The sequence below is a fragment of the Acytostelium subglobosum genome (genome assembly GCF_000787575.1).
Source record: "Acytostelium subglobosum LB1 DNA, scaffold: scaffold27, whole genome shotgun sequence".
Taxonomy (NCBI): domain Eukaryota; phylum Evosea; class Eumycetozoa; order Acytosteliales; family Acytosteliaceae; genus Acytostelium; species Acytostelium subglobosum.
Genome location: NW_012236506.1, coordinates 134,918 through 158,986, shown reverse-complemented (window position 1 = coordinate 158,986; position 24,069 = coordinate 134,918). Strand labels below are relative to the sequence as shown.

Below are 24,069 nucleotides of genomic sequence, written 5' to 3'. Positions count from 1 at the left end.
ACATACCCCCACTCAATCGAACAAACACTCATTGTTTGATTGCTACAACCCCAAACAACAAACAAACAAACACACACACACACTTATTCATCTGATTGCTATCAATAATTATTGACAAGAGTGATCACCTGATGATAAGGGGGTATATGGACTCCAACAACAATGTGTGTTCCTACTATTTATAATAATAATAACATCGAGGTCGTCGTACTTAGGAATGAATGAATGATGTGTTGAGGCGCAACAATAATGTAGTCTAAAGTATTCAGTATCGTTCATTCAATCAATAAAACAATCAATCAATTAAATACTCAATTATTCAATAATATTAATTTCCAGAAGAATGATATTAACTATAACATTTATTGTTGATCATATTAATAATATTCCAATTGTTGTTAATTCCGGATCATCTGGTAAATGGTTGGCAGTGTCACAACCTTCAACATCATTATCAAAGGATAGTACATCATCAAATATATTACAACAACAATTAGCCCAACAACAACAAAATAATCAATCAAAGACTTATACGCTGAATGAGAATTCAAGTTATACAACAGTGTTCCAAGCAATATGTCAACTATTTGGTATTGCTGGTAAGATAACAGAATATTATGTGTTGCAAGTTGAATCATCAAAGCGCTATCTCAACTGGCCACATGATTCAAACGAGTACAACACAAGGAATATAGTCAAGCAGTTGATAGAGAGTGGTGAATGTGGCCTGCTACTCAAGATCACTCCAACATATCGCGCAGAGAGATGGATAGCCGCATTGAATGCTGTGCGCAGCATGTCAGATAGCTCGTCTAACCTTAGCATTGGCTCGACCTCTGGCACTGGCTCAAGTACTGGCAAAGACACAGTATTCAACTTGAAGCAAAGATTGAGCGAGCCAGAGTTTGCAGAAGCATTCATTGATAGAGGCGGCGTGACGGGCATCCTTCACATAGTCAATGATGTCAAGGGCAACTCGCAAACTTATGCCCTTGGCTCACTTCGCGCATGTCTCGAGTACGTCAAGGGCATGGACGCCATCACAAAGACTCCATCCCTCATCAATCAGTTGTTCCTACTGGTCAGCTCACCAGTTGTTGGAGTCTGCCGTGTTGCCCTCGAGTTGCTGTTTGTTCTCTGCGACTTGAACAAGGAGCAAGGATTCGCGTCTGTACATTCTGCGGCCAAGTCAACTGCCATCACATCAAGTTCCAAGCCATATCAGAGTGTTGTCAAGCTGCTAGAGAGCGGAGATCTCGAGACCAAGGTCAACGCATTCACTCTGCTCAATGTACTCTTGATCGCATGTCCAACACGAGCTAAAGTCGAGAGATTGTTGAAGAGTTGGGACGAATATGGACTGAACAACACGCTTCGTTCACTTACCGAGCTACAGAATAAGGAGTTCCAAGTACAGCTGGAGATCTACGAGAGAGAGTCCAACATTCAACTACGAAGCCGAGCGTCCAGGCTAGAGGCCATGTGTAACAGACTCAAAACCAAGTTGACCGAGTATGAGCTACAACAGCCGCTCATATCCATGCTCAAAGAGGAGTTGCGTCTGAACCAGCAACTGATCAAAGAGGCATCCAACAGCAGTATATTCCTCAACTGTTAGTATATGTGATAGCTTGATGATTGATCAATCACTTACTCATTCAATCACATCTTACAGCTCATCCAGTTCAGAGGTTCTTGGGTCCACTCAATCATACTTATCCAGAGGACTTGTCATTCCTAAGAATTGCCGTGATTGAGAGAGAGAAGAGTTGTGATTTGGAGAGAAAGGTTAACTTGGCACAGGAGAGAGCAAGACAGGAACAGAGGACTGCAGAGGAGTTGAAGAGACAGTTGGAGACAAACAGACAGAGATTTGAACAGACGTTGAATGAGTCAACCAAGCAGTTACAGACAGAGATTGATCAGTTGAAGAGACAACAACATGGATCAATGATGGATGGTCATAACATCAAGGATGGTGCCAATCAATCATCTATTGATGATGGATCAGTCGAAGCCACGCATCACATTACCTCGACAGAGATGTCATTGGGCGAGGCATTGAAGGAGATTGATAGATTGAAACATATTATCGAGACAATGCAATCACCTCCATCACAAGCCGTTGTGTGCGAGGCTTCATATCCCACCCTACAACGCTCGGATAAGGTGTCGACCAACAAAGGATACACAACCAATGATGGAAGTGTTGGAGATGTGACTGATGGACAGATGATTGCACGACCACCACCTACCAAGCCATTGATCAACCCCGCCACCAAGATGAAGCCATTGTTCTGGAACAGGATAATATTGCCACCAGTTCCATCTTCCAGATCTTCGTTGTCCATGAAGGAGGACTGCCTTTGGCGCACTACCGCCCCGATCGGTTTAATACCAATCAATGTCATCGAGTTTGAACAACTGTTTGGAGAAAGGAGGATGGACTCACAAGTCTTGCCACTCCAGAGCCCACTGTCCCTGTCCCAGAACGGTAGCGAGCCGACCAGGACTTCATTCATTGACAAAGAACGAAGATGGGCTATTGAGTCCGTGATGCCCAAGCTTCCAAGCAGTCAGCATCTCAAGTCAAGCATACAGAGCAACGATGTAGATGACTCAACATTGAACAATGTGGAGTTGATGAGACTGTTGATACGCAATGCCCCATGTTTGGAGGATGTCAAGTTGATCAAGGCCAGTGGCTTGCCATTGGAGAAGTTAGCTGATGCAGATAGATGGATAATGGAGATGCAGGAGGTACCAGCCTTGACTGAGCGTGCCAGATGCTACTTGACACGAAGCGAGCTGTCCAATCAACTGGTGACCATCACAACCAGGATCAAGTGCATTGCCACGGCCACCAATGACCTAAGAACCAACGCGCATCTCGGACAGGTGTTTGGCATTGTCCTTGCATTGGGCAATCACATGAATGGCGGATCTGGACGAGGACAGGCCGATGCCTTCACCCTGGAGATTCTGCCCAGTCTGTCGTCGATCAAGGATGTCGATGGAAGGACCACCCTGCTCGACTATATCTGCAAGGTGGCACTTGAACGACATCCAGCATCGGCCAATCTTGTCGACGAGTTGCGCTCACTATGCCATGTGGACCAATCGTTACAACACATCAACATCGACATCAGTGACCTAGAGGACAGCTACGGCCAATTCAAGACGTATCACGCCAAGACATCGTCCGATCTATTGTTAGCCTCGGGCAACATTGAGGAGGCAATGCTATTCCAGCGATCGATGCAAACACTTACAGAGCGATGTGATTCCGAGCTACTTAGACTGCGCGAGCAGTTTGAACAAGCGTCCAACTCATTCAACTCCCTACTCCTGTTCTTTGGCTATCCAAGTCACGTCCATCACACAATCCAATGTCAACAACTATTCGGCACCATCTTCTCCTTCGTCATCCAATATTCCAAGAGTTGTCAGAGATTGTTACAACAACTGTCGAACAACATGTCACCAACTGTTGGTGGCGGAGGTGCCATATCATCAACGATCGTGGGCGGTCAACAACATAAGATTGCAGCTGGTAGTGATCCTCTGACCTCAATTGCAAAGTCAATCAAGATGGGAGAGACAACTGGATATAGGAAGTCTAAAGCATGACAATGCCATGCTATTATCACAACAATACTAGTTAATACAATCCAATAACATACATTAATGAATGATTGATTGAGTGAGTGATTAATGCGAGGGTAAGTGTGTGAGGGTATCTCGACTTCAAGTTTTAATACTTTTTTCGCGAAAGACGAAGGAAGGGTGAGCGAGAGGTCGTTCGCTGTTCATCCACCTCATTCATACTTATAATCTTTCACTCTTTAATATACATATACATACATATACATTGAATAGAGAGTTGTTAGACCAAACAACTCCCATTCATAACAAAAACAGTACAAAATGGTCAAAGCATATATTGAAGCCTCAGGCGATAATTTAGAGACTTCACCAACATTTTATACATTCTTTGATCAACATAGATTCTTGTTTGAATGCGGCGAGTCTACACAGAGATTCTTTACACAGCGTAAATCAATATCATTGTCAAGAATGCAGAGTATACTGTTGTCGACATTGAAGTGGGAGAGTATTGGCGGTCTGCCTGGCATGCTGTTCACACTGGACGACATCAACGTGATGGGCGAGGTCGACCTCTACGGCCCACACGGCTTCCACAACGTGTTTGTCGCCGCCAAGACATTCGCCAACTATCGCAACATCAAGATCAACATTCACGAGCTGCCCAACTCGGAATCGCACACGCTCAACTTTCCCGACTTCACCGTGGTGTCGGTGCCAATCTGCTCAAAGCCAATCAACGTCAAGTCACAGTTTGCCAAGTACGTGTTGGAGAAGAAGCTGATCAGTCGCGTTTGTCACGTCGATGGCTCAGCCATGGAGGAGGCTCCATCATCCTGCTCCGACATCTCGGATCATGAGGGTGGCGAGGAGGAGAACGATCCAACACAACCAATCAAGAAGCAGAGGAAGGACACAAAGAAGGAGAAAGTTCCATCGCAAGAGAATGCCCATGATGACATTGTGCATTGCTTCATCTGCAGCACCAATGACTTTGTTGGCAAATTCTTGCCTGATGAGGCCATCAGACTTGGAGTGCCAAAGGGTGGACTCTTCAGAAAGTTAGTCTCTGGCAACTCTGTCACACTCCCCAATGGCGACATTGTCCAGCCACATCAAGTAATGGAGAAGTCTGTACCTGCATCGGTATGTTGATCGATCACCTTCATTGATCACTTTCATTGATAAACTAACACTTTGCACCTCACTCACTCATATTCAGAGATTCGCGATCATCAGATGTCCATCAGAGGAATACATACCATCACTTATGGCATCAAACAAGGAGTTCAAGCCATACTTTGACAAGACAATCAACATGATCGTTGTATTCCATGTTGCTCCACAACAAGTATTGAACAATCCAGCCTACATTGAGTTTATGGAAAAGTTTGGACCAACTACCAAGGTACATATCCCCTCATTTATATGATGATCCACTCACAATCACTAACAATCAATCAATCATATAATAGCATGTTATTATCAATAGAGAGAACTGTGAATATTATCCATCATTCCCATCATCAGATAATTTGATGAGGAGCATTGCAAAGTTGGTACCTGAGATATTTCCAAAGATGTCCACTCAAAGCCTGCCACAGTCATTGTTCCAAAAAGATACTCCATCATCATCATTATACTCAGAGACACTCAAGAAGAATATCATCCCAATCCAGAAGCTGACGAAGGTCGTGCTGGCACCATCATCACAGATTGGTGACATGAGCTTCGAGTCACTCTCTGAAGAAATCAATACGCCTGCCCTCGAGGGTCAGGCCACCCCCTACACCAAGCCCTCATACCTCAAGAAGATATCAAAGGCCATGGATGAGATCAATGCAAAGGAGAACAAAGTGATGTATCCAAAGATCCTGTTGACTGGCACCGGCAGTGCCATCCCATCGGTGTATCGCAATGTCACTGGCAATCACATTCTCATGTCCAATGGAAACAGTATGATGCTCGATTGTGGCGAAGGTACCTTTGGTCAACTCGTCAGATTCTTTGGACCTGATCAGATCGAGGACATCATACTCAACATGAAGATGATATGGATCTCACATCTTCACGCCGATCATCATCTTGGACTGCCCAAGATATTGGAGAAGAGAGAGATGGTATGTTTGTTTGTTTGCTTGATTGATTGATCACGTTGAAGTGCGGCCCTAACATTCAATCAATCAATCAATCATTAGTATGCCAAGATGTCTGGAAAGACACTTCCACCATTGGTTGTGGTGGGTCCAATGAGCATTATCAAGTGGCTACACAATCTCAACAAGTACTTAACATTATCATACTTGGGAGTACCATTTGAGAAGATACAAAAGTCAGATGAGGCAAGGACTGCACTTCAACAGCTTGGTATTGTGACCATGGAGAGTGTTCCAGTGATACATTGTCACGACGCGTGTGGACTCGTCGTGGAACTGGAGGATGGCGTAAAGTTCACGTAAGTCATTCCGCTGCTGTCCATGCTCACTCAATCAATCATCAATCACTCACTCACTTACAATCACACACATGTAGTTACTCGGGCGACACTAGACCATGCGCAGACTTGGTCAAGGCAGGTGCAAACTCAACGTTCCTGCTGCATGAGGCTACTTTTGGCGATGATATGCTTAGCGAGGCGATTGCCAAGAGACATTCGACGATTGGAGAGGCACTGGAGATTGGCAAGAACATGAATGCACAGTTCACTCTGCTGACGCATTTCAGTCAGAGGTATCCAAAGATGCCAGACGTTGGCAATGGCAACTTTGGCGTTGGTTTCGATCTGCTCCAGGTGGCTCCATACCAATTCCCAGTGCTGCCACATCTCATCAAGCCTGCCGAGTCCATACTGACTCAACAACTCGAGACCATAAACATTGGCGCCACCGATGACAAAGTAGACAACCTCCCCATCGACAGCAAAGACAACAACAACAACAACAAAAAGGTATCTAACAAGAAGAACAACAATAACAAACAGAAGAACAAACAGACAACAACTACTACGACCACGACTACGACGACGACTGCGACAGACAAGAAGAGGAAGGTTAGGGAGGCGATTACATTGTCCGACAATGGTGGACAACCTGACACAAAGGTGCAGGAGACGGAATTGAACAGCATCACTGCTGCTGCAACAACAACAGCAGCAGCAGGAGGACCAACAGCGACTATTATCAGCGGCGACATTAGCGAATGCCACGATGGCGATAAAAACAGCAAGTTGCAGGCCGATGGTCGAGACGACGATGTGCAGCAATAAACTCATTAATGTCCATTGTCCTACCCATCCAACAATCAATCAATCCCTAGGTCATCCTTAGGTTGAAGCCTAGCGTCAACAGCAACAACAACAACAACAACAACAAAAGCATCAACAAGCCTACACCTGGCTATGCATCTTTGATTGAGAAGAGTCAGAAGAACAAGCTAAAGATGGGAGAAGGCAGCGGTGGTGGTGGTGGTGAAGGTAGACGACGACGAAGACGTCACAACAATGACAATCAATCAAATGGTCAAACTGGAGTCAGAAGCTTTGGTAGTTGTAGCTCATTCTGGACACCATTGCCATATCCACAACCAATCACGACGTTCAACAACAACAATTGGATGGCACTACGACGACCAATCTCATCCACGGCCATTGGATGGAGCCAAGGTGGAAGACCATTGCTACTAAGTGCACTGAGTAATATTTCCAAATTGATTAAATAGTTGATACACGATATATTATTAAATAGATGTTGTTGTTGGTGTAGTTGTTGTTTGATTGGAGGATTCCTGGTCCTGGTCTAGTGATGGTACAACTTTGTGTTTCTTGTTTGATACTGATGACAAGTATATACTCCAGAAGAATGCCACTGAATTGGAGTATAGTAATCTGAAGTCCAAAGGAATATACTTGAATGATATAAAGTTTGCCAATGGCCAAATCATCCTATATTTATATTTGATTGATTGAGGTTAGTGAGTGATTCCATTAACTGATTGATACCAGTGAGAGTGTATACTTACACTCCAACCTTCATGGTATTGATTAGATCATTGGATATCTTATTCTTTAGGGCATCTACATCAAGATGTCCATTATTACTTAGGAAGTTGACTGATGCAAAGTTACAACATAATAAGTATGGTGCAAAGAATGTCTGATCCACAATCATCTTTGCCACAACTCGTCCATTGGTTGTACCCGGAATATATTTATCCAGGAACTTAAGCCATCTAATATATTGATTTGGATAAATGTGAATGGGATAGTTCCAGTAACATTGATTGAGCGTGTGAGTATGTGAATGATTGATTGGAGTATAGACCAGGGACACTTACAACTGTATCTGTGGTGATATTACAAAGATACCAACTGATGACCACTTGGCTGTTCTAATGTAGTCCCACTCTCTATCACTCTCCAATCTCTGTGCTGTATAATCACCCAATGCCATAATAACTATGGGTGCGATTGAATGAATGATTGACCTGGTCAGCCAATCAATCATGATGGGTCTTAACCTTGTAAGAAGGGTACATACCACCAGAGGTAATGCACTTTGTTCGCACAGGTGCCATTCTGATGCAGTTACTATACCATCCCCAAATTGACTTTGCAGCTGATGTCATTGTTCCTGTCGCTGATGCTGTTGCCATCTTGTCTCTGTTTCACTACCCAGGGTATATTCTTTATGTGTATTTGTGCTTCTCGTCTTTATTGCTTACTAAACACTACTGCTCCCACTTTGTCGTCTTTTTGATTTGAATGAAGTGGTAGTTTTGTGTCGACTTGTCCCTGTTTTGGGACCTAAGAACACCCAGGGCTTCCTTTCAAAAAGGGTCATGTCATTCGGAATGATGATCATTAAAGTGCGTCACGCTTGAAGTATTAATATCTGAAACAGATAAATAGATACATCTTATACCAATCAACAACAATGATGAGCATGTTATTAGCACAACAGGATATAATGGCTATTGCCATGGGTGCAGGTGCCTATGTAGCATGGTTCATTGCACATAGGTCCAACCCTGGCTTTGCATTCAACCTTGCCACATCACTACTCACAGCATCATCCGGTATCATATTCGGACAATCATGGAACTCTTACAATCTTAATCTATTAATATCATTAGTGATATTCACATTCTCATTATTAGCCAATGATGATAGAACAAGGTAAGTCAATGTCTATGTGTTGTATGAGTTGTGATTGATTGATCATCTTACTGACAGACTGGCACACATATACACACTCTCTTTAGAAGATCATTGGTTGTTGGATATCTGATCAATGGTGTTTGGAACATAATGCAACATGGTTGGTTGAATGTATTGGCACTACCAAGACTATCATCACCAAGTTGGTATCCATTGGCAAGTGCAGTGTTTGACCTCTGTATAGCATTCCACTATTCAGCTCTCAAGAATCAAATCAAGAGAAGGATCTAAATCTCCTGATCTCATTGTATATAACATCAACAACAACCCTTACCCTTACCCTCGCCCTCGCTTGTCAATAATAAATTATTGGAATTCACCTCGAGGTGTATCTAGTTTAGAGACAGTCAACACAGGTAATAATATATATATAACTCCTGTGTTGTGTCTCATGAGACATGTTAGACACAACCTTTAGTCCAGTCTACCTTTGCGAACATAGTGCGTGTCCAGACCTTTATCGACATCCATATAAGATTATTGAATCACGTGCCAAACATTACAGGAAGAAGCATAAGAATGTTAGATGCGATGATGTAACACAATGTCATAGGTGCTCACCCCAGATTCAACTACAACTTGTACAGAGACAAGAACGTCTACAACAATTGCAACGTTGTAGACATGATGTACCATGGACAAACGATACTTTGTAAAGTCCAACATTGCCAAACATGAGAAGATAGTTCAACATCTCTATTGTTCATCATCATGTCAAAGATGTCTAGAGATCAATCAATCACATCCTAATCCTAATCCTAATACAGATCTTGAGCATACTGACTCTATCGACTCTGTCGACATATCCATTACCGAACTCAAACAAGAAGTTAAACTCGTTGACTAAGATCGATCTCATCATTGTACATACAATCACTCAATAAACCAATGCGACTCGATCATCGTTGTAAACTAAACAATCATGATTGTTACCATTCATCGATTTGATTGACCACGTTGAATCAACATCACTCTCGCCTTTGTAAGATTGATTGAGTTACCAACCCCCTTTTGTGTGTGTGCTTGTCAACCAAAAAGAGAAAGGGAAAAGTGAGCCAACACTTCATTCCTTGGCTTGCCTTCCTTGCGTTTGTTTGCTCATTCTATCATTCATTCAATCACTCACTAACATCAATTACAATAGTCAACTATTCTTTGTTGTTATAATATATATATATTTGTATTGTACTTTGAAACACTTTCAAACATGCCTATCATTTACTCATTGGTATCAAGAGGATCATCAGTACTCGCAGAGTACACAAACACAACAGGAAACTTCCAAACAATCACAAGACGTATTCTCGATCTGATACCTCCCAATGAGACAAAGATGTCCTACACTTATGAGAAGTAAGATTGAATGAATGATTGATTGAAAGAATGAATGACTTACAATACGACAACAACAACATTAGATATAACTTCCACTACTTGGTACATAATACATTGACATTCTTGTGTATGGCCGATCATGAGTTTGGACAAAGGATACCATTCCTCTTCCTAGAGGATATAAAGAATAGATTCATGCAGAGATATGGCGACAGTGGAAGGACTGCACTTGCATACGCCATGAACACTGAGTTCTCCTCAGTACTCGAGCAATTGATGGTATGCCCTATCAGGTCATCCCTCACTCGATCACTCACTAACTCAATCAATCAATCAATCAAACCAGGACCAATACAACAACAAACCCAAAGCAGATTCCCTTAGTCGTACCCAAGCACAAGTAGATGAGGTCAAGCAATATTTGATCAGTGATGTTGGTATGTAGTCGACCTGGACTCGTGGACACTCATGGAAATGATACTGAAACAACCATACTACTTAGCTCCTCAACTATTAAAGCGTGGAGAGAAGATTGAGATACTTGTGGACAAGACCGAGAACATGGTACAGGAATCGTTCAAGTTCAAGAAGCAGAGCAAACAACTAAAGTGCACAATGTGGTGGAAGAACTTCAAACTCACTCTTATCATTGCTGCTGTTGTCGCTGTAAGTGTCGATTATTGGCTATGTCTTTGGCTTTGTCTTGGCCTGTCCATGTCCATTTCTGTGGACGATGTTGATGATGTAGTACACGAACTAACCTTAGCCTGTCTCCTCATAGATCATTATATTCATCATTGTGCTGTCAGCTTGTGGAGGATTCAGTTTCCACAAGTGCCGCAAGTGATCGATTGATTGATTGGCATCGAATGCGTGTAGTCTAGTTTGGCAAAGAGGACACCCCCCCATCCCAGGGATGCCCAATGGATTGATTGCAAACCCAATACATCACCATCACTCTCTTCCGCTGTTGTTATTATAACCCTTGCTCACTCTCCCTTCCCTTGCCTTGTGTATGACACAGGACAGTGAGTATCCCCGACATTTCGGATTCCAACCAAGAATCCGATGATGACCATTCCATCTCCCTCCTCTCTTCCTCCATTCTCGCAACCATCCATGGGTGGTCAGGAGGTCTCATTGCATTGGATTTGGTATCTGATTGGCACCATCTTTATATCTCTTTGGTGATGCTTAATGCAAATCGTATCAAACAGTGTTGGGGAATGAGTGAAATGAGTATGAATAGGTGCGCAAGTAGAGCATCAACATTACTTGAACAACCATCAAAGGGATGGAAGACACACAGCACCATTATGATTTGGACTGTCATGTGATTCAGGCTTGTTTGCAACTTGCTCAATCATTCATTCATATAAAAGTTTACCTTATTTTCAAATTAAATTGGTGAGTTTTTGAAACCAACCGATTGTTTTCAGATTTTTGATCGGACCAAGAACCACGCACCAATCAAACAAACTGATCAAAAAAACCAAACACTTTGGTTTGGTCATTCATTCAATCAAAGCACACTCACACAAACAGACTAATTCTTGCAAGGTCCCTGTCATCAAACTCCTTATCTCCTTGTAATCAAATACACACATTCAATCAATCAATCAATCTATCTATCTATCAATCAATCCAATCAATCAAACAGATATATATACATTAATAGTATTATTAGTATCATAAATAAATTACAAATGAGCAGCAAACAGTGTTCATCATGTGGAAACACTAATGCTTCCGCAGCCAACTTTTGTACACAATGTGGAAATAACTTGTCAAGTGTGAAGCCAATCACTATTGCACCAACACAGCCATCTGCACCACGCCCTCTAGTCACATCAAACTCCAAGGCCAATGTCATCAGCTCGTCATCCACCTCATTGAGGTCATTCCTACCACCATCAGTCCCAACCACCTCCACCTCCACCACATCAACAACAACAATGGCACCAATACCATCTTACAGACGAACATCCACCATCAACACTGCATCATCACCAGCACCCACGCCATCACATGTGCCACCACCACCCCTCACCAAGAGCGTGAGCATCGACAACTTTAAAGACATCAGACTTAGAACCAACAGCAATGGAAGCAGCAAGATTGTAAACAGCACCAGCACATCCTTTGTCCAGCCACAGTCGACATCGCCTGTGAAGACCCCTCCAGCTGATCAATCAGCACCATCAACATCAACCACCTCACAGAGCTCGTTCGTCAAGAACATGATCAAGTCACGTGATCAGATGGACACTATTGCCCAGCGCGAGATATCCCTGCTCAATGGATCACTGACCGTTGGCAGACTACCAAACCCAAGACCTTCCACCAACAGCACCACGTTCAACAACCACAACAGCACCAACAAGGTCGTGTTGTCGACTGGCCCCTCGTTCGCCACACTCAGTGCCGCACCACAGCCCATTGTGTGTCGCGTGGTCGAGGTCAATGTGGATGCTGAGCGCGAGAAGGAAGAGGCTCGCGAGAAGGAGAAGGAGCGAGTGAGGGAGTTTGAGCAACAGAGGCAGAGACTCGAGTCCGAGAAAGAGGCTTCGCGTCAGGACCAGTTGATGAAGGAGGAGGAGCGAAAGATTGCATCAGCTGAGGAGAGGAAGCTCAAGATGACCGAGACAAAGCGCAACCTGGCCCGTGAGGAGTCAGCTGCCAACGTCGACGAGGCTTCAGACGCAGCCAAGGCTGATAAGAAGAAGTCCAAGAACTTCCTCGGCTTCATCAGAGGTGGCGACAGCAAGGGCACAGATGAGGATGAGCTCATCATCTCGGCGCCAGGCAGTGAGCACACTACCAATGGCAATGGCAGAACATCACCTGTCGTTGTCGAGAAAGCCCAGCCCAATGGTACTGCCGCAGCAGACAGTGCACTCTCGCCACTCAGCAAGTCACAAAAGGCCACATCAGACAACAACGCTGACGGTGGCGTCTCGCCAGTCTCTCAACCATCGCCACAGATGACTTCAACTGACCCAAAGGGCCCCAATGGTGCACCAGCACTCCCCACACTGCCACAGGCCACAGACCAGCGCAGCCGTGTAATCACCGAGGTGTTGGTCACCGAGGCAGACTACATCCGCGACCTTGAGATCATGGTGTGGATGCGCTCAGAGATGGTCGCGCAAGAGGGCGCCATGGACGAGATCAACACGCTGTTCAGCAACGTCACCCAGCTGCTCATGGTCAACCACGAGCTGTTCAAGCACTTTAGCAAGGTGCCCACGTCTGGCGACTTTGCCGAGTCGATTGCCAATGGCTTCATCTCGATGGCCGAGTTCCTCAAGACCTACGTCGTCTACTGCAGCAACCAACAAAAGGCTCTCCAAACATACAACGCTCTCAAGGGCAAGAATGCCGCCACCATCACCTCGCTCCTCAACCGCAAGGAGTGTCGCTCACTAGCCTTTGACTCATTCCTGATCAAGCCAGTGCAGCGTGTATGCAAGTATCCACTTTTGCTCAGAGTATGTATCCACATGTCTACATCACCAACTCAATCAATCAATCATATGATTAACATATGGAACCATTCCACCCACACAACAGGAATTGATCAAGTCCACGCCAAGCACAACACCAGCTTACAATATGTTGGTGCAGGCACAGTCAAAGATTGAGTCGATTGTAACAATAGTCAATGAGAGAAAGCGCGAGTATGAGGGACAGATGAAGATGTACAATATCCAGACACGTCTGGTCGAGGGCGGCTGCGACTACAAGATCCTGGCACCATCCAGGAAGTTGGTGAAGGAGGGTAACATCGAGTGTTTTGGCCACGTTGTCCCTGGCAGCACATCGACACCAGCATTCAACAAGAAGTCCAAGCCAGGCTACTACTACCTGTTCAATGACCTGTTCATCTTTGTACTGGTGTCTGATCCCGCCGTGCCAACCTCTCCCCTGAAGCTCAAGGCCAGCGTTCCATTCGACGCTGCGACCGTGCGCGAGGGTGCCGAGCAGCCCAACTCAATCGAAATGCGCTACTCAACACAGAGGATATGGCTGTTTGCCACGTCGACGCCAGAGGAGAAGCAGGCCCTATTCACAGAGATTAGCCAATTGGTAGAAGCTGGAAGTGGAAGCAATGGCAGCAGCGACTGATCGATCATCTGTCTGACTGTCCATATAATTATTATTTATATATGTAGAGCAATAAACTATTGTGATCACAATACTTAAGATGTTGGTTGAGGACCAGGATCGCACGTGTCACACGAAGCTCGGTCTAACAACTGCTTGTTGCACTTGTGTACCCTCTCCTTAAGGTGGCGATTCAGCTCCTTGAGAGAAGTAAATTCACTGTCACACCACAAGTGTGGACAAGCGAACTCCTTGGCTACTTCCTTCTCAAAGTGACCGCACTTCCTATCGCAGACGCTAGCATTACATCGAGGATGGCTCTTGATCTCGTGCTTTATTCACGCGCTCTCCGATGCATAAGTCCTAGGTACTCCGCAATAGTCAGTACAACAATTGTGTCTGCACTCGAGTCGGACTGGCCATCAGTGTTTGTTCGTCGTGTATATTGATCCTATCTCTATGTCTCTATCTCTACCTCTATCTCTATGTATGATGATTAAATCAAATGATTGATCGTCGTCTCTCAAGTCCGATTTTCAGTGTCTCCATCCTTTCTCGTGTCCATCTATCATCAGAGAGAGAGTTGGTTAGCTCGCCAATCAATTGTCATTGAGGCGTAACAGTGTATGATGATACATACTCTCCATCATTGGCTCAAGAGTACCTCTGAAGGCTGCTCCAGACGCATCCCATCTTAATCCATATCCTGCCTCACATCTAATCTCAAGGATAGTAATGTCATGCTAATGATTGAATGAGTTAGAGTTAGATCAATTATTAGCTACAAACTGATCGAGGATGGATACATACAGGCAGCCAGTGCATGTTCATCCAGACATTCTCTTGGAGCATGGTAACGATGATCTTTTCAGATCGAATGTTCTTGACGGGCTCTGGACCAGTTCCAGGTCCCCAGAATGAGTTGTCCGAGCGATTACTATGTTTACAGAGTGCACGAGCTGATGTGGTAAGCTTGGATGGTGAGCCAGGACTGTGTGGCAGGTTGGCCGCATTGATCAGGCGTATTGGGCCTGGTGGCAGACTATTTGTCGAGCCAACAGTCCTGCGGAAACCCATCATTGTCAACAGAGCACGCATGTCTAGACTCTTGAACCATTGATACATAGCGTCGACCCTTTTGTCCAGTGTCATTGTGGACCATTCGCCATCATTTTGTTGTAGCAGCTTAGTGATACACTGTGTAATGTCATTCCTGGTAGTTATATCATTGCTCTCACGATCGAGCTCTGCAAGTCCGTGAACTGGTTGCATTGTGATTGGGAATCGTCCAAGTGCTGCCCAAGCCAATGTGACCAATGATACATGTTTATAATATGGCTTCATTGGATAGAAGCACTTTGATGACATCAATGAGTTGTATCTCATCAATTCACTCTCTGGTGTGTAAGTGAACATTGTTGCTACATTGTTTACAAGCTATATTATCAAGTGTCAGTCAGCATTGTTTATATGATTGATCATTGGAGATAGTGACACTCACAGTCGTATCCATATAGTTTGGACGGTCATCGTCGTCCAACATGGCAGACCTCTCCTTGTCGGACAGCCAGTCCAACTCATATCTATACTTGAACTTTTCATTCTTTCTTTGATTATCCTGTACTTCTACTTGTACTTCATTGTTATCTGTTGTTGTTATTGTTGATGTTGATGTTGATGTTGATGTTGATGTTGATGTTGATGTTGATGTTGATGTTGATGTTGATGCTGGTTTGGTCGCTACATCATCAATCTTGTCATCAAACATTAGTTTGAATACATCATACAACTGATGTAACAGTTGTAAATCAAACTCAACTGTTGTTGGTGTCATTGTTGATTGTGTTGTTGGTGTCATTGTTGTTATTGTTGTTGGATTAGCCTCCATTGTATGTACATTAGTGCCTTTCACTATCTCTATCTACCTCTCTATCTATCTATCTCTACCTGTGTGTCATTGACCTGTTGTTGATTTTACAATGAATGAATGAAACGACATACGTCATCCTAACTTTGGAACCTGTGTGTGTGCTATTCCGTTCTATTTCCAAACCCAGTGTTGTCATTGCTCAAATAAGGTAAGCAATTAAGAAAGGGTTTGGTACTGTCGACATGATAACCAATGAACATTCAATTGACATTGACACTCTCTATTGTCAACACCATATGATTGCCAACCAATAACAAATACATCATCCAATGTTATAAGTTGGGATATTCCCCAACAACCTTGATCACTAACCCATTCAAGTCAGATGGGTTGTCTTTCCTACCTAGGTTTGAAACTAGTCGTGATGTTGTCATCCAATCAATCAAACCATATCAATCATCAGAAACGACCTTCACTCTCTATCCAGGGGTATTGATATTAGATCAAGACCACACAACCGAGCTTGATTGCCAGTTCTTTCCCACCATCACTACTACCAAGTTTCCCCCACCCACACTGTTTCGTTAAGTTAAAACACGATCGCACACACATCTAATTTTGATCTCGATTGGCCCACTTCCCACACTTTAGGGCAATCAGGTACATTCACTGTTATGTGAGCACTGCATCACTGACAACATCATTCATTCCTTTCGTTCAAAGGTGTGTGTTGTTCTTGAGTTGAATTCAACCAATACATATATACTTTCTTACACTTATTGTGTTATAATTATACACACATACACATACACTCTATTATATATTTAAATATATACAACCTATCTTGCACTCTGCCACCATCAACAACATCATCAATCATCAACATCATCAATCAACAACAACAACAACAACATCATCATCAACATCAAGCCGAATTACATCTGACATACCTTTATCAATCAATCAATCAATCAATTAATCAATCAATCAAACTGAGACATTGCCTTTGACATTGATATTGATATTGACATTGACATAGTCTAAACTACTTCGACAACAACAACACAGAAGTCAACACATCGATCGGACATTACCACTCAGACAACAATTCCACCGACTGACCCCATCATTTCATTCGACCCTCGGTTCCGATCACAATCCCGAACACATTCACCCACACAACACAAAGCGCGCATTTCCCAAAACACTCTTCCATTCGTCAATATACATATACAACATATACATATAATTATATACATATAATAGCAATCAGGTGGCATTAAATATGGGACCAACTGTACGTATATCGAACAAACGACATTGGACATGGACATGATCGATCGATCGACTAACACACATACACTCATACATAGGATGTTGTGTTTAAATGCTACTTTGCAGATGGTAGCTACAAGTCGATGCTGATCAATGAGAGTGATAACACTGGCAAGGTGGTGCAGACCATCATGGAGAAGGTCACCTTCCCCAAGACAAAGGGTTTGATGCTGTTCTACGTTCACAGAGATTCATCAGGTATGTGACTTCATTTCACTGGATTATTGATTGATTGATTGATAATGGGATGTCTATTATTGTCGACACACGTACAACAACTGCCCATCCTACACCTCCTTGCCTGCCGACCACTCCCCATCATCACTCCCAACACTTCCATTCGTTTCCCCATTCATTCGTTCAATCAATCAATCCAAGGATACTCAATTAATCAAACAACAAACAAATATTCTAACTTATCCAATAATTAACTTAATAATTAATAACTTACAATGACCAAAGGCGAGGTCTACACTGAGATTGCAGAGAATGAACATCCAGGACAGATATTTAAAAAATGGGACAGCGACAAGTCGATGATGAACTTTAAGATGGTGTTTAAGAGGAAGAAGGACGCATTCAAGTGGAAGGAGGACGAGTTGGTCAGCATATCGGCCACGAGTAACGCTCCTCCACCCTCAGTCACCGTGTCACACACGCCACAAAATGCGAGCGCAAATGCCAAGCCACCCTCGCGTCCACCACCCTCGCCCACCTCTGTGCCCAATGGCGCAGACGAGGGAGTGCGCCACCCCGCGCCACCTCCCCGCCCCAGCGCCGCCAATCCCATCATGGCCGAGCTGTCGCTCAAGCGTGCCGCGCAGGACAAGGTGCTGCTGCGTCAGGTGCCACGCAAGGAGCAGAGCCAGATGGCCATCATCCAGTGGGTGAACAAGAAGCTGGAGGAGGGTGGCAAGGACTCGCGCATCGAGAACCTCGAGAGCGATCTGAAGGATGGCACGGTGTTGGCCGTGCTGCTCGAGTGTCTGAGCGGGCTGGCCATCAAGGACTTCAACAGGAATCCCCAGACCAAGATACACACCGTGGAGAACCACAACATCATCATTCGTTACCTCAAGGTGCTCGGAGTCAATCTGGTCAACATCACTGGCGAGGATCTCTGGGAGTCGCGTCCCGAGACCATGATGAGGATCATGGGTATCATTATCAAACATTTTACAGAGTCCAATCCAAAGGCTAGATTATCAGCGATTGCTGGTCAACAGCAGCAACAGCAGCAGGGTGGTGCCAGTCCAATCAGGAGACCACCAGTGCCTGTCAGAGCACATAATGGTGACACAACAGCTGAGGTACCTCCACCCCTTGCCGATCCAAACCTCAAGCCACCACCAATGAGGAAGATGCCCGCCAAGCCATCGGCAGGCTTCGTTCCAAAGCCACCACCCGCTGTGGCCAAGCCAATCACACATACTCCACCAACAGAGTCTGCCGGCGTGTCCGCCCCAGCTCCACAGCCAATGAAGAGACCAGCTGTCAAGCCACCTCCTCGTGTCCCCGCTCAGAATGGCAACCATCCAGTCGCCTCACCACCCCAGCAACAGACACCTCCACAACAGCCACCTCGCATGGCCAAGCCAGCACCTCCACCACCTACACAAGCCAGAGGCAAGCCAGCTCTACCACCAAGAGCTCACAATTCCCCGGCACCATCCAATGCCGCTGCCGACCTGCCACCACCTCCACCACCCATCTCCAACATGCCCCTGCCACCAATGCCATACGATCTTCCACCTCCTCCACCACCTCCCGCCTCCAGCGTTGATCTGGATCATATCGTATCGCCATCCAGGCTGCCGCCTCCACCAATGCCCATCTCCGAGCCATACAACGACGAGTACGACACGACCACCACCGCACCACCTCCACCCCTCCCATCTACACTCCCATCGACACTGCCTCCATCGCCACCAAGGAAGCTCTCCAAGCCACCTGCGCCAGCAGCCAGATCTATCGTCCCACCTCCCGCACCAGTGGCAGAGCCAGAGCCAGAGCCAGAGCCCGAGCATCATTACGAAGAAGAATATAACAACAACACAACTACAACAGATTATACAGATGCTACACAGGCAGACTATCAAGACACAACATACGATTACGTACAGGATGACAATGCAGCGTTGGACAAACCAGTTGACGAGCTGACCTTTGAGGATCTAGAGTCGATCATCAACAACAACACTCTGACCTTTGAGGATCTGCTCAAGGAGCACAACCTGGAGATGCCAAACGAGTCAAGCTACGACATGGGCAACGACCAAGCCGGCGGCGACGGCGCCAAAGATAACGACCTGGACGATCTACTTGACAGGCTTGCTCGAGGTGAAGTCTAAGTCATTCTTCATCAATCATACATTCAATTCATTCATTCAATCCATATATATATACTATATACGACTTTACTATGTAATTAAACATTAACTTACTTCATTCACTCTTTCCTTCGCACTTCTCCTTCTGTTGCCCGCTCGCGAGTGAGTTGAGAAAGTGTTGTCACGAGTTGTCTTCTCAACTTTGTTGGACATTTCTTTGTTTGTTCGCAGCGACTACAAGTATTAATAGGACAACATGTTGTTCGACGATAACAACTCACTCAACATCATCATCTTTAATGCGTATGTATATTCTTGATACCACAATGATATCCATGGTCAATGTCTAACAATCCAACTCCAATCAATCAATGACAATGATGATGTAGCATCAAACTTTTCAGTAAAGAGAGCAGGAAAGGTTAGATCTATTACACCTCGTGTCATAAAGGTAGATCAGAAGAAGCCAAAGGTTGGACGTGCCAAGAAGAGACACCTCTACAACCGACGCTCCAGAACTGACTTTGGAAGGAAAGTTTCCTACAACAAGCAATCAATCTAAAAAGAACTACACTATGTCTGTAATAATAACTTCTACTATGATGGATAGTTAAGACTAGTCTGCTTCTTTATTGACTGCTGTTGACCCAAAGTATCAGGTCAAACCATTATATCAACAATGCATTGTCAATCAAATATCACACATCAGCAACAACAGAACTTGTCGGTTGAATGACTCCCGATACCCACAAGACGAGCAAAGCTGGTCATGACGCCAGCCCTTGTTATTGGGTCCTTAGGCTTTAGGAATGAATGAATCTAGGAGTTATCTGTGCACCTGCACTGCACGACCGACAAAGTATCTTCAACAATGTTTATTACTTGAAGATTTGAATAAAGTCCGTCATTATTGTGGCCTAACAAGGGCACACAATCACATTATCATCAAATATATGATACATACTGATTGATTGGGTACCACGTGTTAAGACAAAGGGCGCGCCGTGTAAACAATAATCATTTGATCTTTGAGAATATCATCACAGGTGTTCACTTTGGTCCCAGACATAACGCCCACCCTTCTCGGCAAATGGAACTCACTGGTCATAGGTGCCACGAAAGCAAAACGAACCAAAATAGTCCATCTGAAGATATATGTTTTGGTGATACAGGGGCTGTTTTAGATTCAATTTCAATCTTTGCCGATTACCTAGGCCTTTAGGGTCAAACATGTCAATAGTAAATTACAGAATAAGCAACTTACATACTTATCATATTGTTATTTATATATATTACTCACCTCATCAAACATATAATTATTATTAACATTATTATTATTATTATTCATTCAGGAAACAAACAAACAAACATCCAGCCTAACAAACAAATACAATACACACATTCATATTTACTCTCTAATCTAATATATATATATATTCTACTACCATTGTCATCATCACGCATCCACTCACCAGGGTCACATCACTCAACTGCTGAGCATACGCACACTCACTCACACACACATATTACCACATCCATAAACCACAATCACTCTAGCAACCTCCCACTTACTCCATTCATCATCCTCATTCACACCCCTAGTTTAATACTTTGCGACGACGTGATTGCCATAATAATACTACTTGTATATATATATACAAGTACAGATAGATAGTCAGAGTATCGTACTTGCTTGCTGACTCATTGTCCACATTGACTCATTCAACTCTTTGTCTGGTGGATAACTAAGGATATTATATTCCAACAACAAACAAACAATCAATCTCCCACCTCACTCAGTCACCTCACTCACTCACTCACTCCCTGTCGACAAGTACTGGAGGTACATAAAGTATAAAGGATTGAAGAATGAATATCGATATTGATGTTAGTGCCGAGACTGATCCTTTGATCAATCCTATGAGAATGATGGCTGGCAATAGTATAGATGACTATGGAAATTCAAATAGAAATACAACAAATAATGACGACGATGACTCTTTGGACGACAGTGAAGATTGTGACGAAGTCATTCCAACTCCATCCACCATCAACAGTGATGTTACCGATGCTCCACATCTAACTGAAGAGCAAAAGAAGATTATAAATACAACTTATGGTCATAAGACAATGTATGTTTCATTCATTCTTACATTGATAGATTGAATGATAGCATGTGACTAACAAACGACCAATCAAACAGAGGAACTTTGGGTGGATTCTGTCTACTCATTGGTAATATGACAGGCCCTGGAATGGTTGGAATAGCATTACAAATGCAGCAAGGTGGATGGTTGCTGTATGTTCATGATCATTCCATCACATGTCCAATCATACAGTCTTACTCACTCAATCAATCAAACAACTTATCTAGGTCTATATTCACATTCATGTTAATCATGGTCGTTAGTACATTCGCTGCTCTGTTCCTTACAGAGTCCATGGCATCTATTCCTGGTAACTCCAGGTTTCAGGTATGTTTAGGACCTCCATGGCCTCGCATTCAATCGCAGTTGGTACTAACCAACCAATCAATCAAACAATCAGTTGCGTGTCGAGTTTAGTATGTTGGTACGATTCTACTTTGGTAAATGGGGATACATCCTTGCACAGGTGTTTATCAATGTTGCATTACAGGCAACAAACATTGCCTCGATTATAGTATGTGCACAAGTTATGGACTCGATGATTGTGTTCATATTCAAACGTACGTGTGGACTGGAGATGTATCCACATGCCTTCCACTGGACCTGTGTCGATCAGCTCACTGGCACGACGTCGCCCTTTGTCGACATGTACATGTTCTTCACAATTGGCTACCTTATTGTACTGGTCATCATCATCCCACTTGGATTCCTCAATCTGGAAGACAACATCATTGTACAGATAGCATCGTTTGTCATCATGTTGATCATCACCTCCTCGTGGGTTGTCATGTTCTGCATGCACGGTTTGAACACTGACAACCTGCCAACGTTTGGAAGTGGGCGTGGAATGGCCGAACTGATCGGTAACGTCATGTTCAACTATGCATACATCACAACCATACCAAGTTGGGTCAATGAAGCTGTATGTACTCCAACCCAATAGTCTGGAACTATCCCTAACTTACTAACTCACTCAATCAATCAATCAAATCAATTAGAAACCATCGGTAAAGATTAGCAAGACAGTTTGGAGTTCTGTTGCATTCTCAACGGTGATCTTCTTGGCTATTGGTATCTTTGGAAGTCTGTCCTTTGGCAACATGCCAACAAACTCTGATATTCTAAGTATCATCAACAGCTCACCAGAGGCCAATGTCTTCTCCAAGATATGTGTCTACATCTTCCCATTTGTAGTACTGGCCTCATCGATCCCCGTGTTCTCCATCGTCGTACGATACAACTTGATGCAGAACAACCTGTTGCCTAGAAGTGTGGCCAACTTCATCTCTGTTATCCTGCCCTGGCTGATCGTCATCCCGTTCATGACTGGTGATGGCCTGAACCTCATCACACAATGGTCCAGCATCATATTCAGTTCGATCGCCAACTTTATCATCCCACTGATAATCTACCTGCAGTCAATTAGATTCCGTAAGAATCATCGCCATATGACTGCAGAGCAACGAGCTATATTGAAGTCATTGATGGTGGAGTCCGTCGACTGGGAGAAGAACATCAATGCATTGCAACGAGAGGCTGATCAATCGATGTACCGAGCAGCCAAGAGGTTCACCATTCGTCTCTGCAAACGAGTAGCAATGGCATCACTCATAATTCTATCTATTCTCATTCCCCTTGTAATAGTTACTACAATCATCTTTGGATCATGATGAGAGATTATCTAATGATCAGAGAGGTGATAGATCATAAACATATAAAAATATATAAATAGATATAGATAGATATAGTATCCAGTGACCTCGTTTCGGTTTGCCGGTGACTTCCAGGGTCCAGGGATAGTTCCAGAGGATGTTGACAAGAAAGATAAAAAGGATAGAACAGATCGCCGGGGTTTCAGTTAACAGTTGAATTGTGTAGATTGCTGTAAGACGACCTTGTATATCAAACAGTGTTGAAAACATAATGAGACATGACAATCACGTGATCAATCATATTTATGGGTTCTATGTTGAATCGACCAAAATCTAAAAATAAAGTAAGATACTTCAACCATGACGTCACGTTTGAGAATACATTGAAAGTCATCTCATATTTAGACGCTACATCATGTAGAGAGAGAGAGAGAGAGAGGATTATAATGATAATATATATGATTCGAACCTG

The 24,069-nt window shown here is 43.8% G+C and overlaps 10 protein-coding genes across 10 annotated transcripts; 8 read left to right on the top strand and 2 right to left on the bottom strand.

Annotated features, from left to right (window-relative positions):
* Positions 1–539: 539 nt before the first annotated feature.
* On the top strand, positions 540–3,630 carry SAMD00019534_104250 (hypothetical protein; the record flags this gene model as incomplete). The annotated part of the gene is made up of 3 exons (XM_012894263.1): positions 540–599; positions 677–1,613; positions 1,676–3,630. 3 exons carry the CDS (start codon positions 540–542, stop codon positions 3,628–3,630), a joined length of 2,952 nt encoding a protein of 983 aa, XP_012749717.1.
* A 282-nt stretch (positions 3,631–3,912) lies between these two features.
* SAMD00019534_104240 (hypothetical protein) lies at positions 3,913–6,865 on the top strand (the record flags this gene model as incomplete). Its single annotated transcript, XM_012894262.1, has 5 exons — positions 3,913–4,752; positions 4,829–4,876; positions 5,409–5,726; positions 5,805–6,061; positions 6,139–6,865. Coding segments are annotated over 5 exons (2,190 nt in total), but the record flags the coding sequence as incomplete, so codon positions are not given.
* Positions 6,866–7,124: 259 nt separating this feature from the next.
* SAMD00019534_104230 (hypothetical protein) lies at positions 7,125–8,229 on the bottom strand (the record flags this gene model as incomplete). Its single annotated transcript, XM_012894261.1, has 5 exons — positions 7,125–7,293; positions 7,511–7,546; positions 7,624–7,833; positions 7,939–8,059; positions 8,142–8,229. The coding sequence occupies 5 exons, from the start codon at positions 8,227–8,229 to the stop codon at positions 7,125–7,127; spliced, it is 624 nt and encodes a 207-aa protein (XP_012749715.1).
* A 311-nt stretch (positions 8,230–8,540) lies between these two features.
* Positions 8,541–9,052, top strand: SAMD00019534_104220 (hypothetical protein; the record flags this gene model as incomplete). Its single annotated transcript, XM_012894260.1, has 3 exons — positions 8,541–8,679; positions 8,737–8,779; positions 8,866–9,052. 3 exons carry the CDS (start codon positions 8,541–8,543, stop codon positions 9,050–9,052), a joined length of 369 nt encoding a protein of 122 aa, XP_012749714.1.
* A 976-nt stretch (positions 9,053–10,028) lies between these two features.
* SAMD00019534_104210 (hypothetical protein) lies at positions 10,029–11,003 on the top strand (the record flags this gene model as incomplete). The annotated part of the gene is made up of 5 exons (XM_012894259.1): positions 10,029–10,174; positions 10,240–10,435; positions 10,503–10,593; positions 10,659–10,822; positions 10,938–11,003. 5 exons carry the CDS (start codon positions 10,029–10,031, stop codon positions 11,001–11,003), a joined length of 663 nt encoding a protein of 220 aa, XP_012749713.1.
* Positions 11,004–11,862: 859 nt separating this feature from the next.
* On the top strand, positions 11,863–14,284 carry SAMD00019534_104200 (hypothetical protein; the record flags this gene model as incomplete). Its single annotated transcript, XM_012894258.1, has 2 exons — positions 11,863–13,647; positions 13,730–14,284. The coding sequence occupies 2 exons, from the start codon at positions 11,863–11,865 to the stop codon at positions 14,282–14,284; spliced, it is 2,340 nt and encodes a 779-aa protein (XP_012749712.1).
* Positions 14,285–14,802: 518 nt separating this feature from the next.
* On the bottom strand, positions 14,803–16,151 carry SAMD00019534_104190 (hypothetical protein; the record flags this gene model as incomplete). The annotated part of the gene is made up of 4 exons (XM_012894257.1): positions 14,803–14,828; positions 14,904–15,006; positions 15,074–15,700; positions 15,765–16,151. Coding segments are annotated over 4 exons (1,143 nt in total), but the record flags the coding sequence as incomplete, so codon positions are not given.
* A 1,267-nt stretch (positions 16,152–17,418) lies between these two features.
* Positions 17,419–19,819, top strand: SAMD00019534_104180 (hypothetical protein; the record flags this gene model as incomplete). The annotated part of the gene is made up of 3 exons (XM_012894256.1): positions 17,419–17,430; positions 17,507–17,666; positions 17,931–19,819. 3 exons carry the CDS (start codon positions 17,419–17,421, stop codon positions 19,817–19,819), a joined length of 2,061 nt encoding a protein of 686 aa, XP_012749710.1.
* A 352-nt stretch (positions 19,820–20,171) lies between these two features.
* Positions 20,172–20,354, top strand: SAMD00019534_104170 (hypothetical protein; the record flags this gene model as incomplete). Its single annotated transcript, XM_012894255.1, has 1 exon — positions 20,172–20,354. A coding segment is annotated over one exon (183 nt), but the record flags the coding sequence as incomplete, so codon positions are not given.
* A 1,370-nt stretch (positions 20,355–21,724) lies between these two features.
* Positions 21,725–23,615, top strand: SAMD00019534_104160 (hypothetical protein; the record flags this gene model as incomplete). Its single annotated transcript, XM_012894254.1, has 5 exons — positions 21,725–21,930; positions 22,002–22,097; positions 22,173–22,272; positions 22,346–22,867; positions 22,944–23,615. The coding sequence occupies 5 exons, from the start codon at positions 21,725–21,727 to the stop codon at positions 23,613–23,615; spliced, it is 1,596 nt and encodes a 531-aa protein (XP_012749708.1).
* Positions 23,616–24,069: the final 454 nt, after the last annotated feature.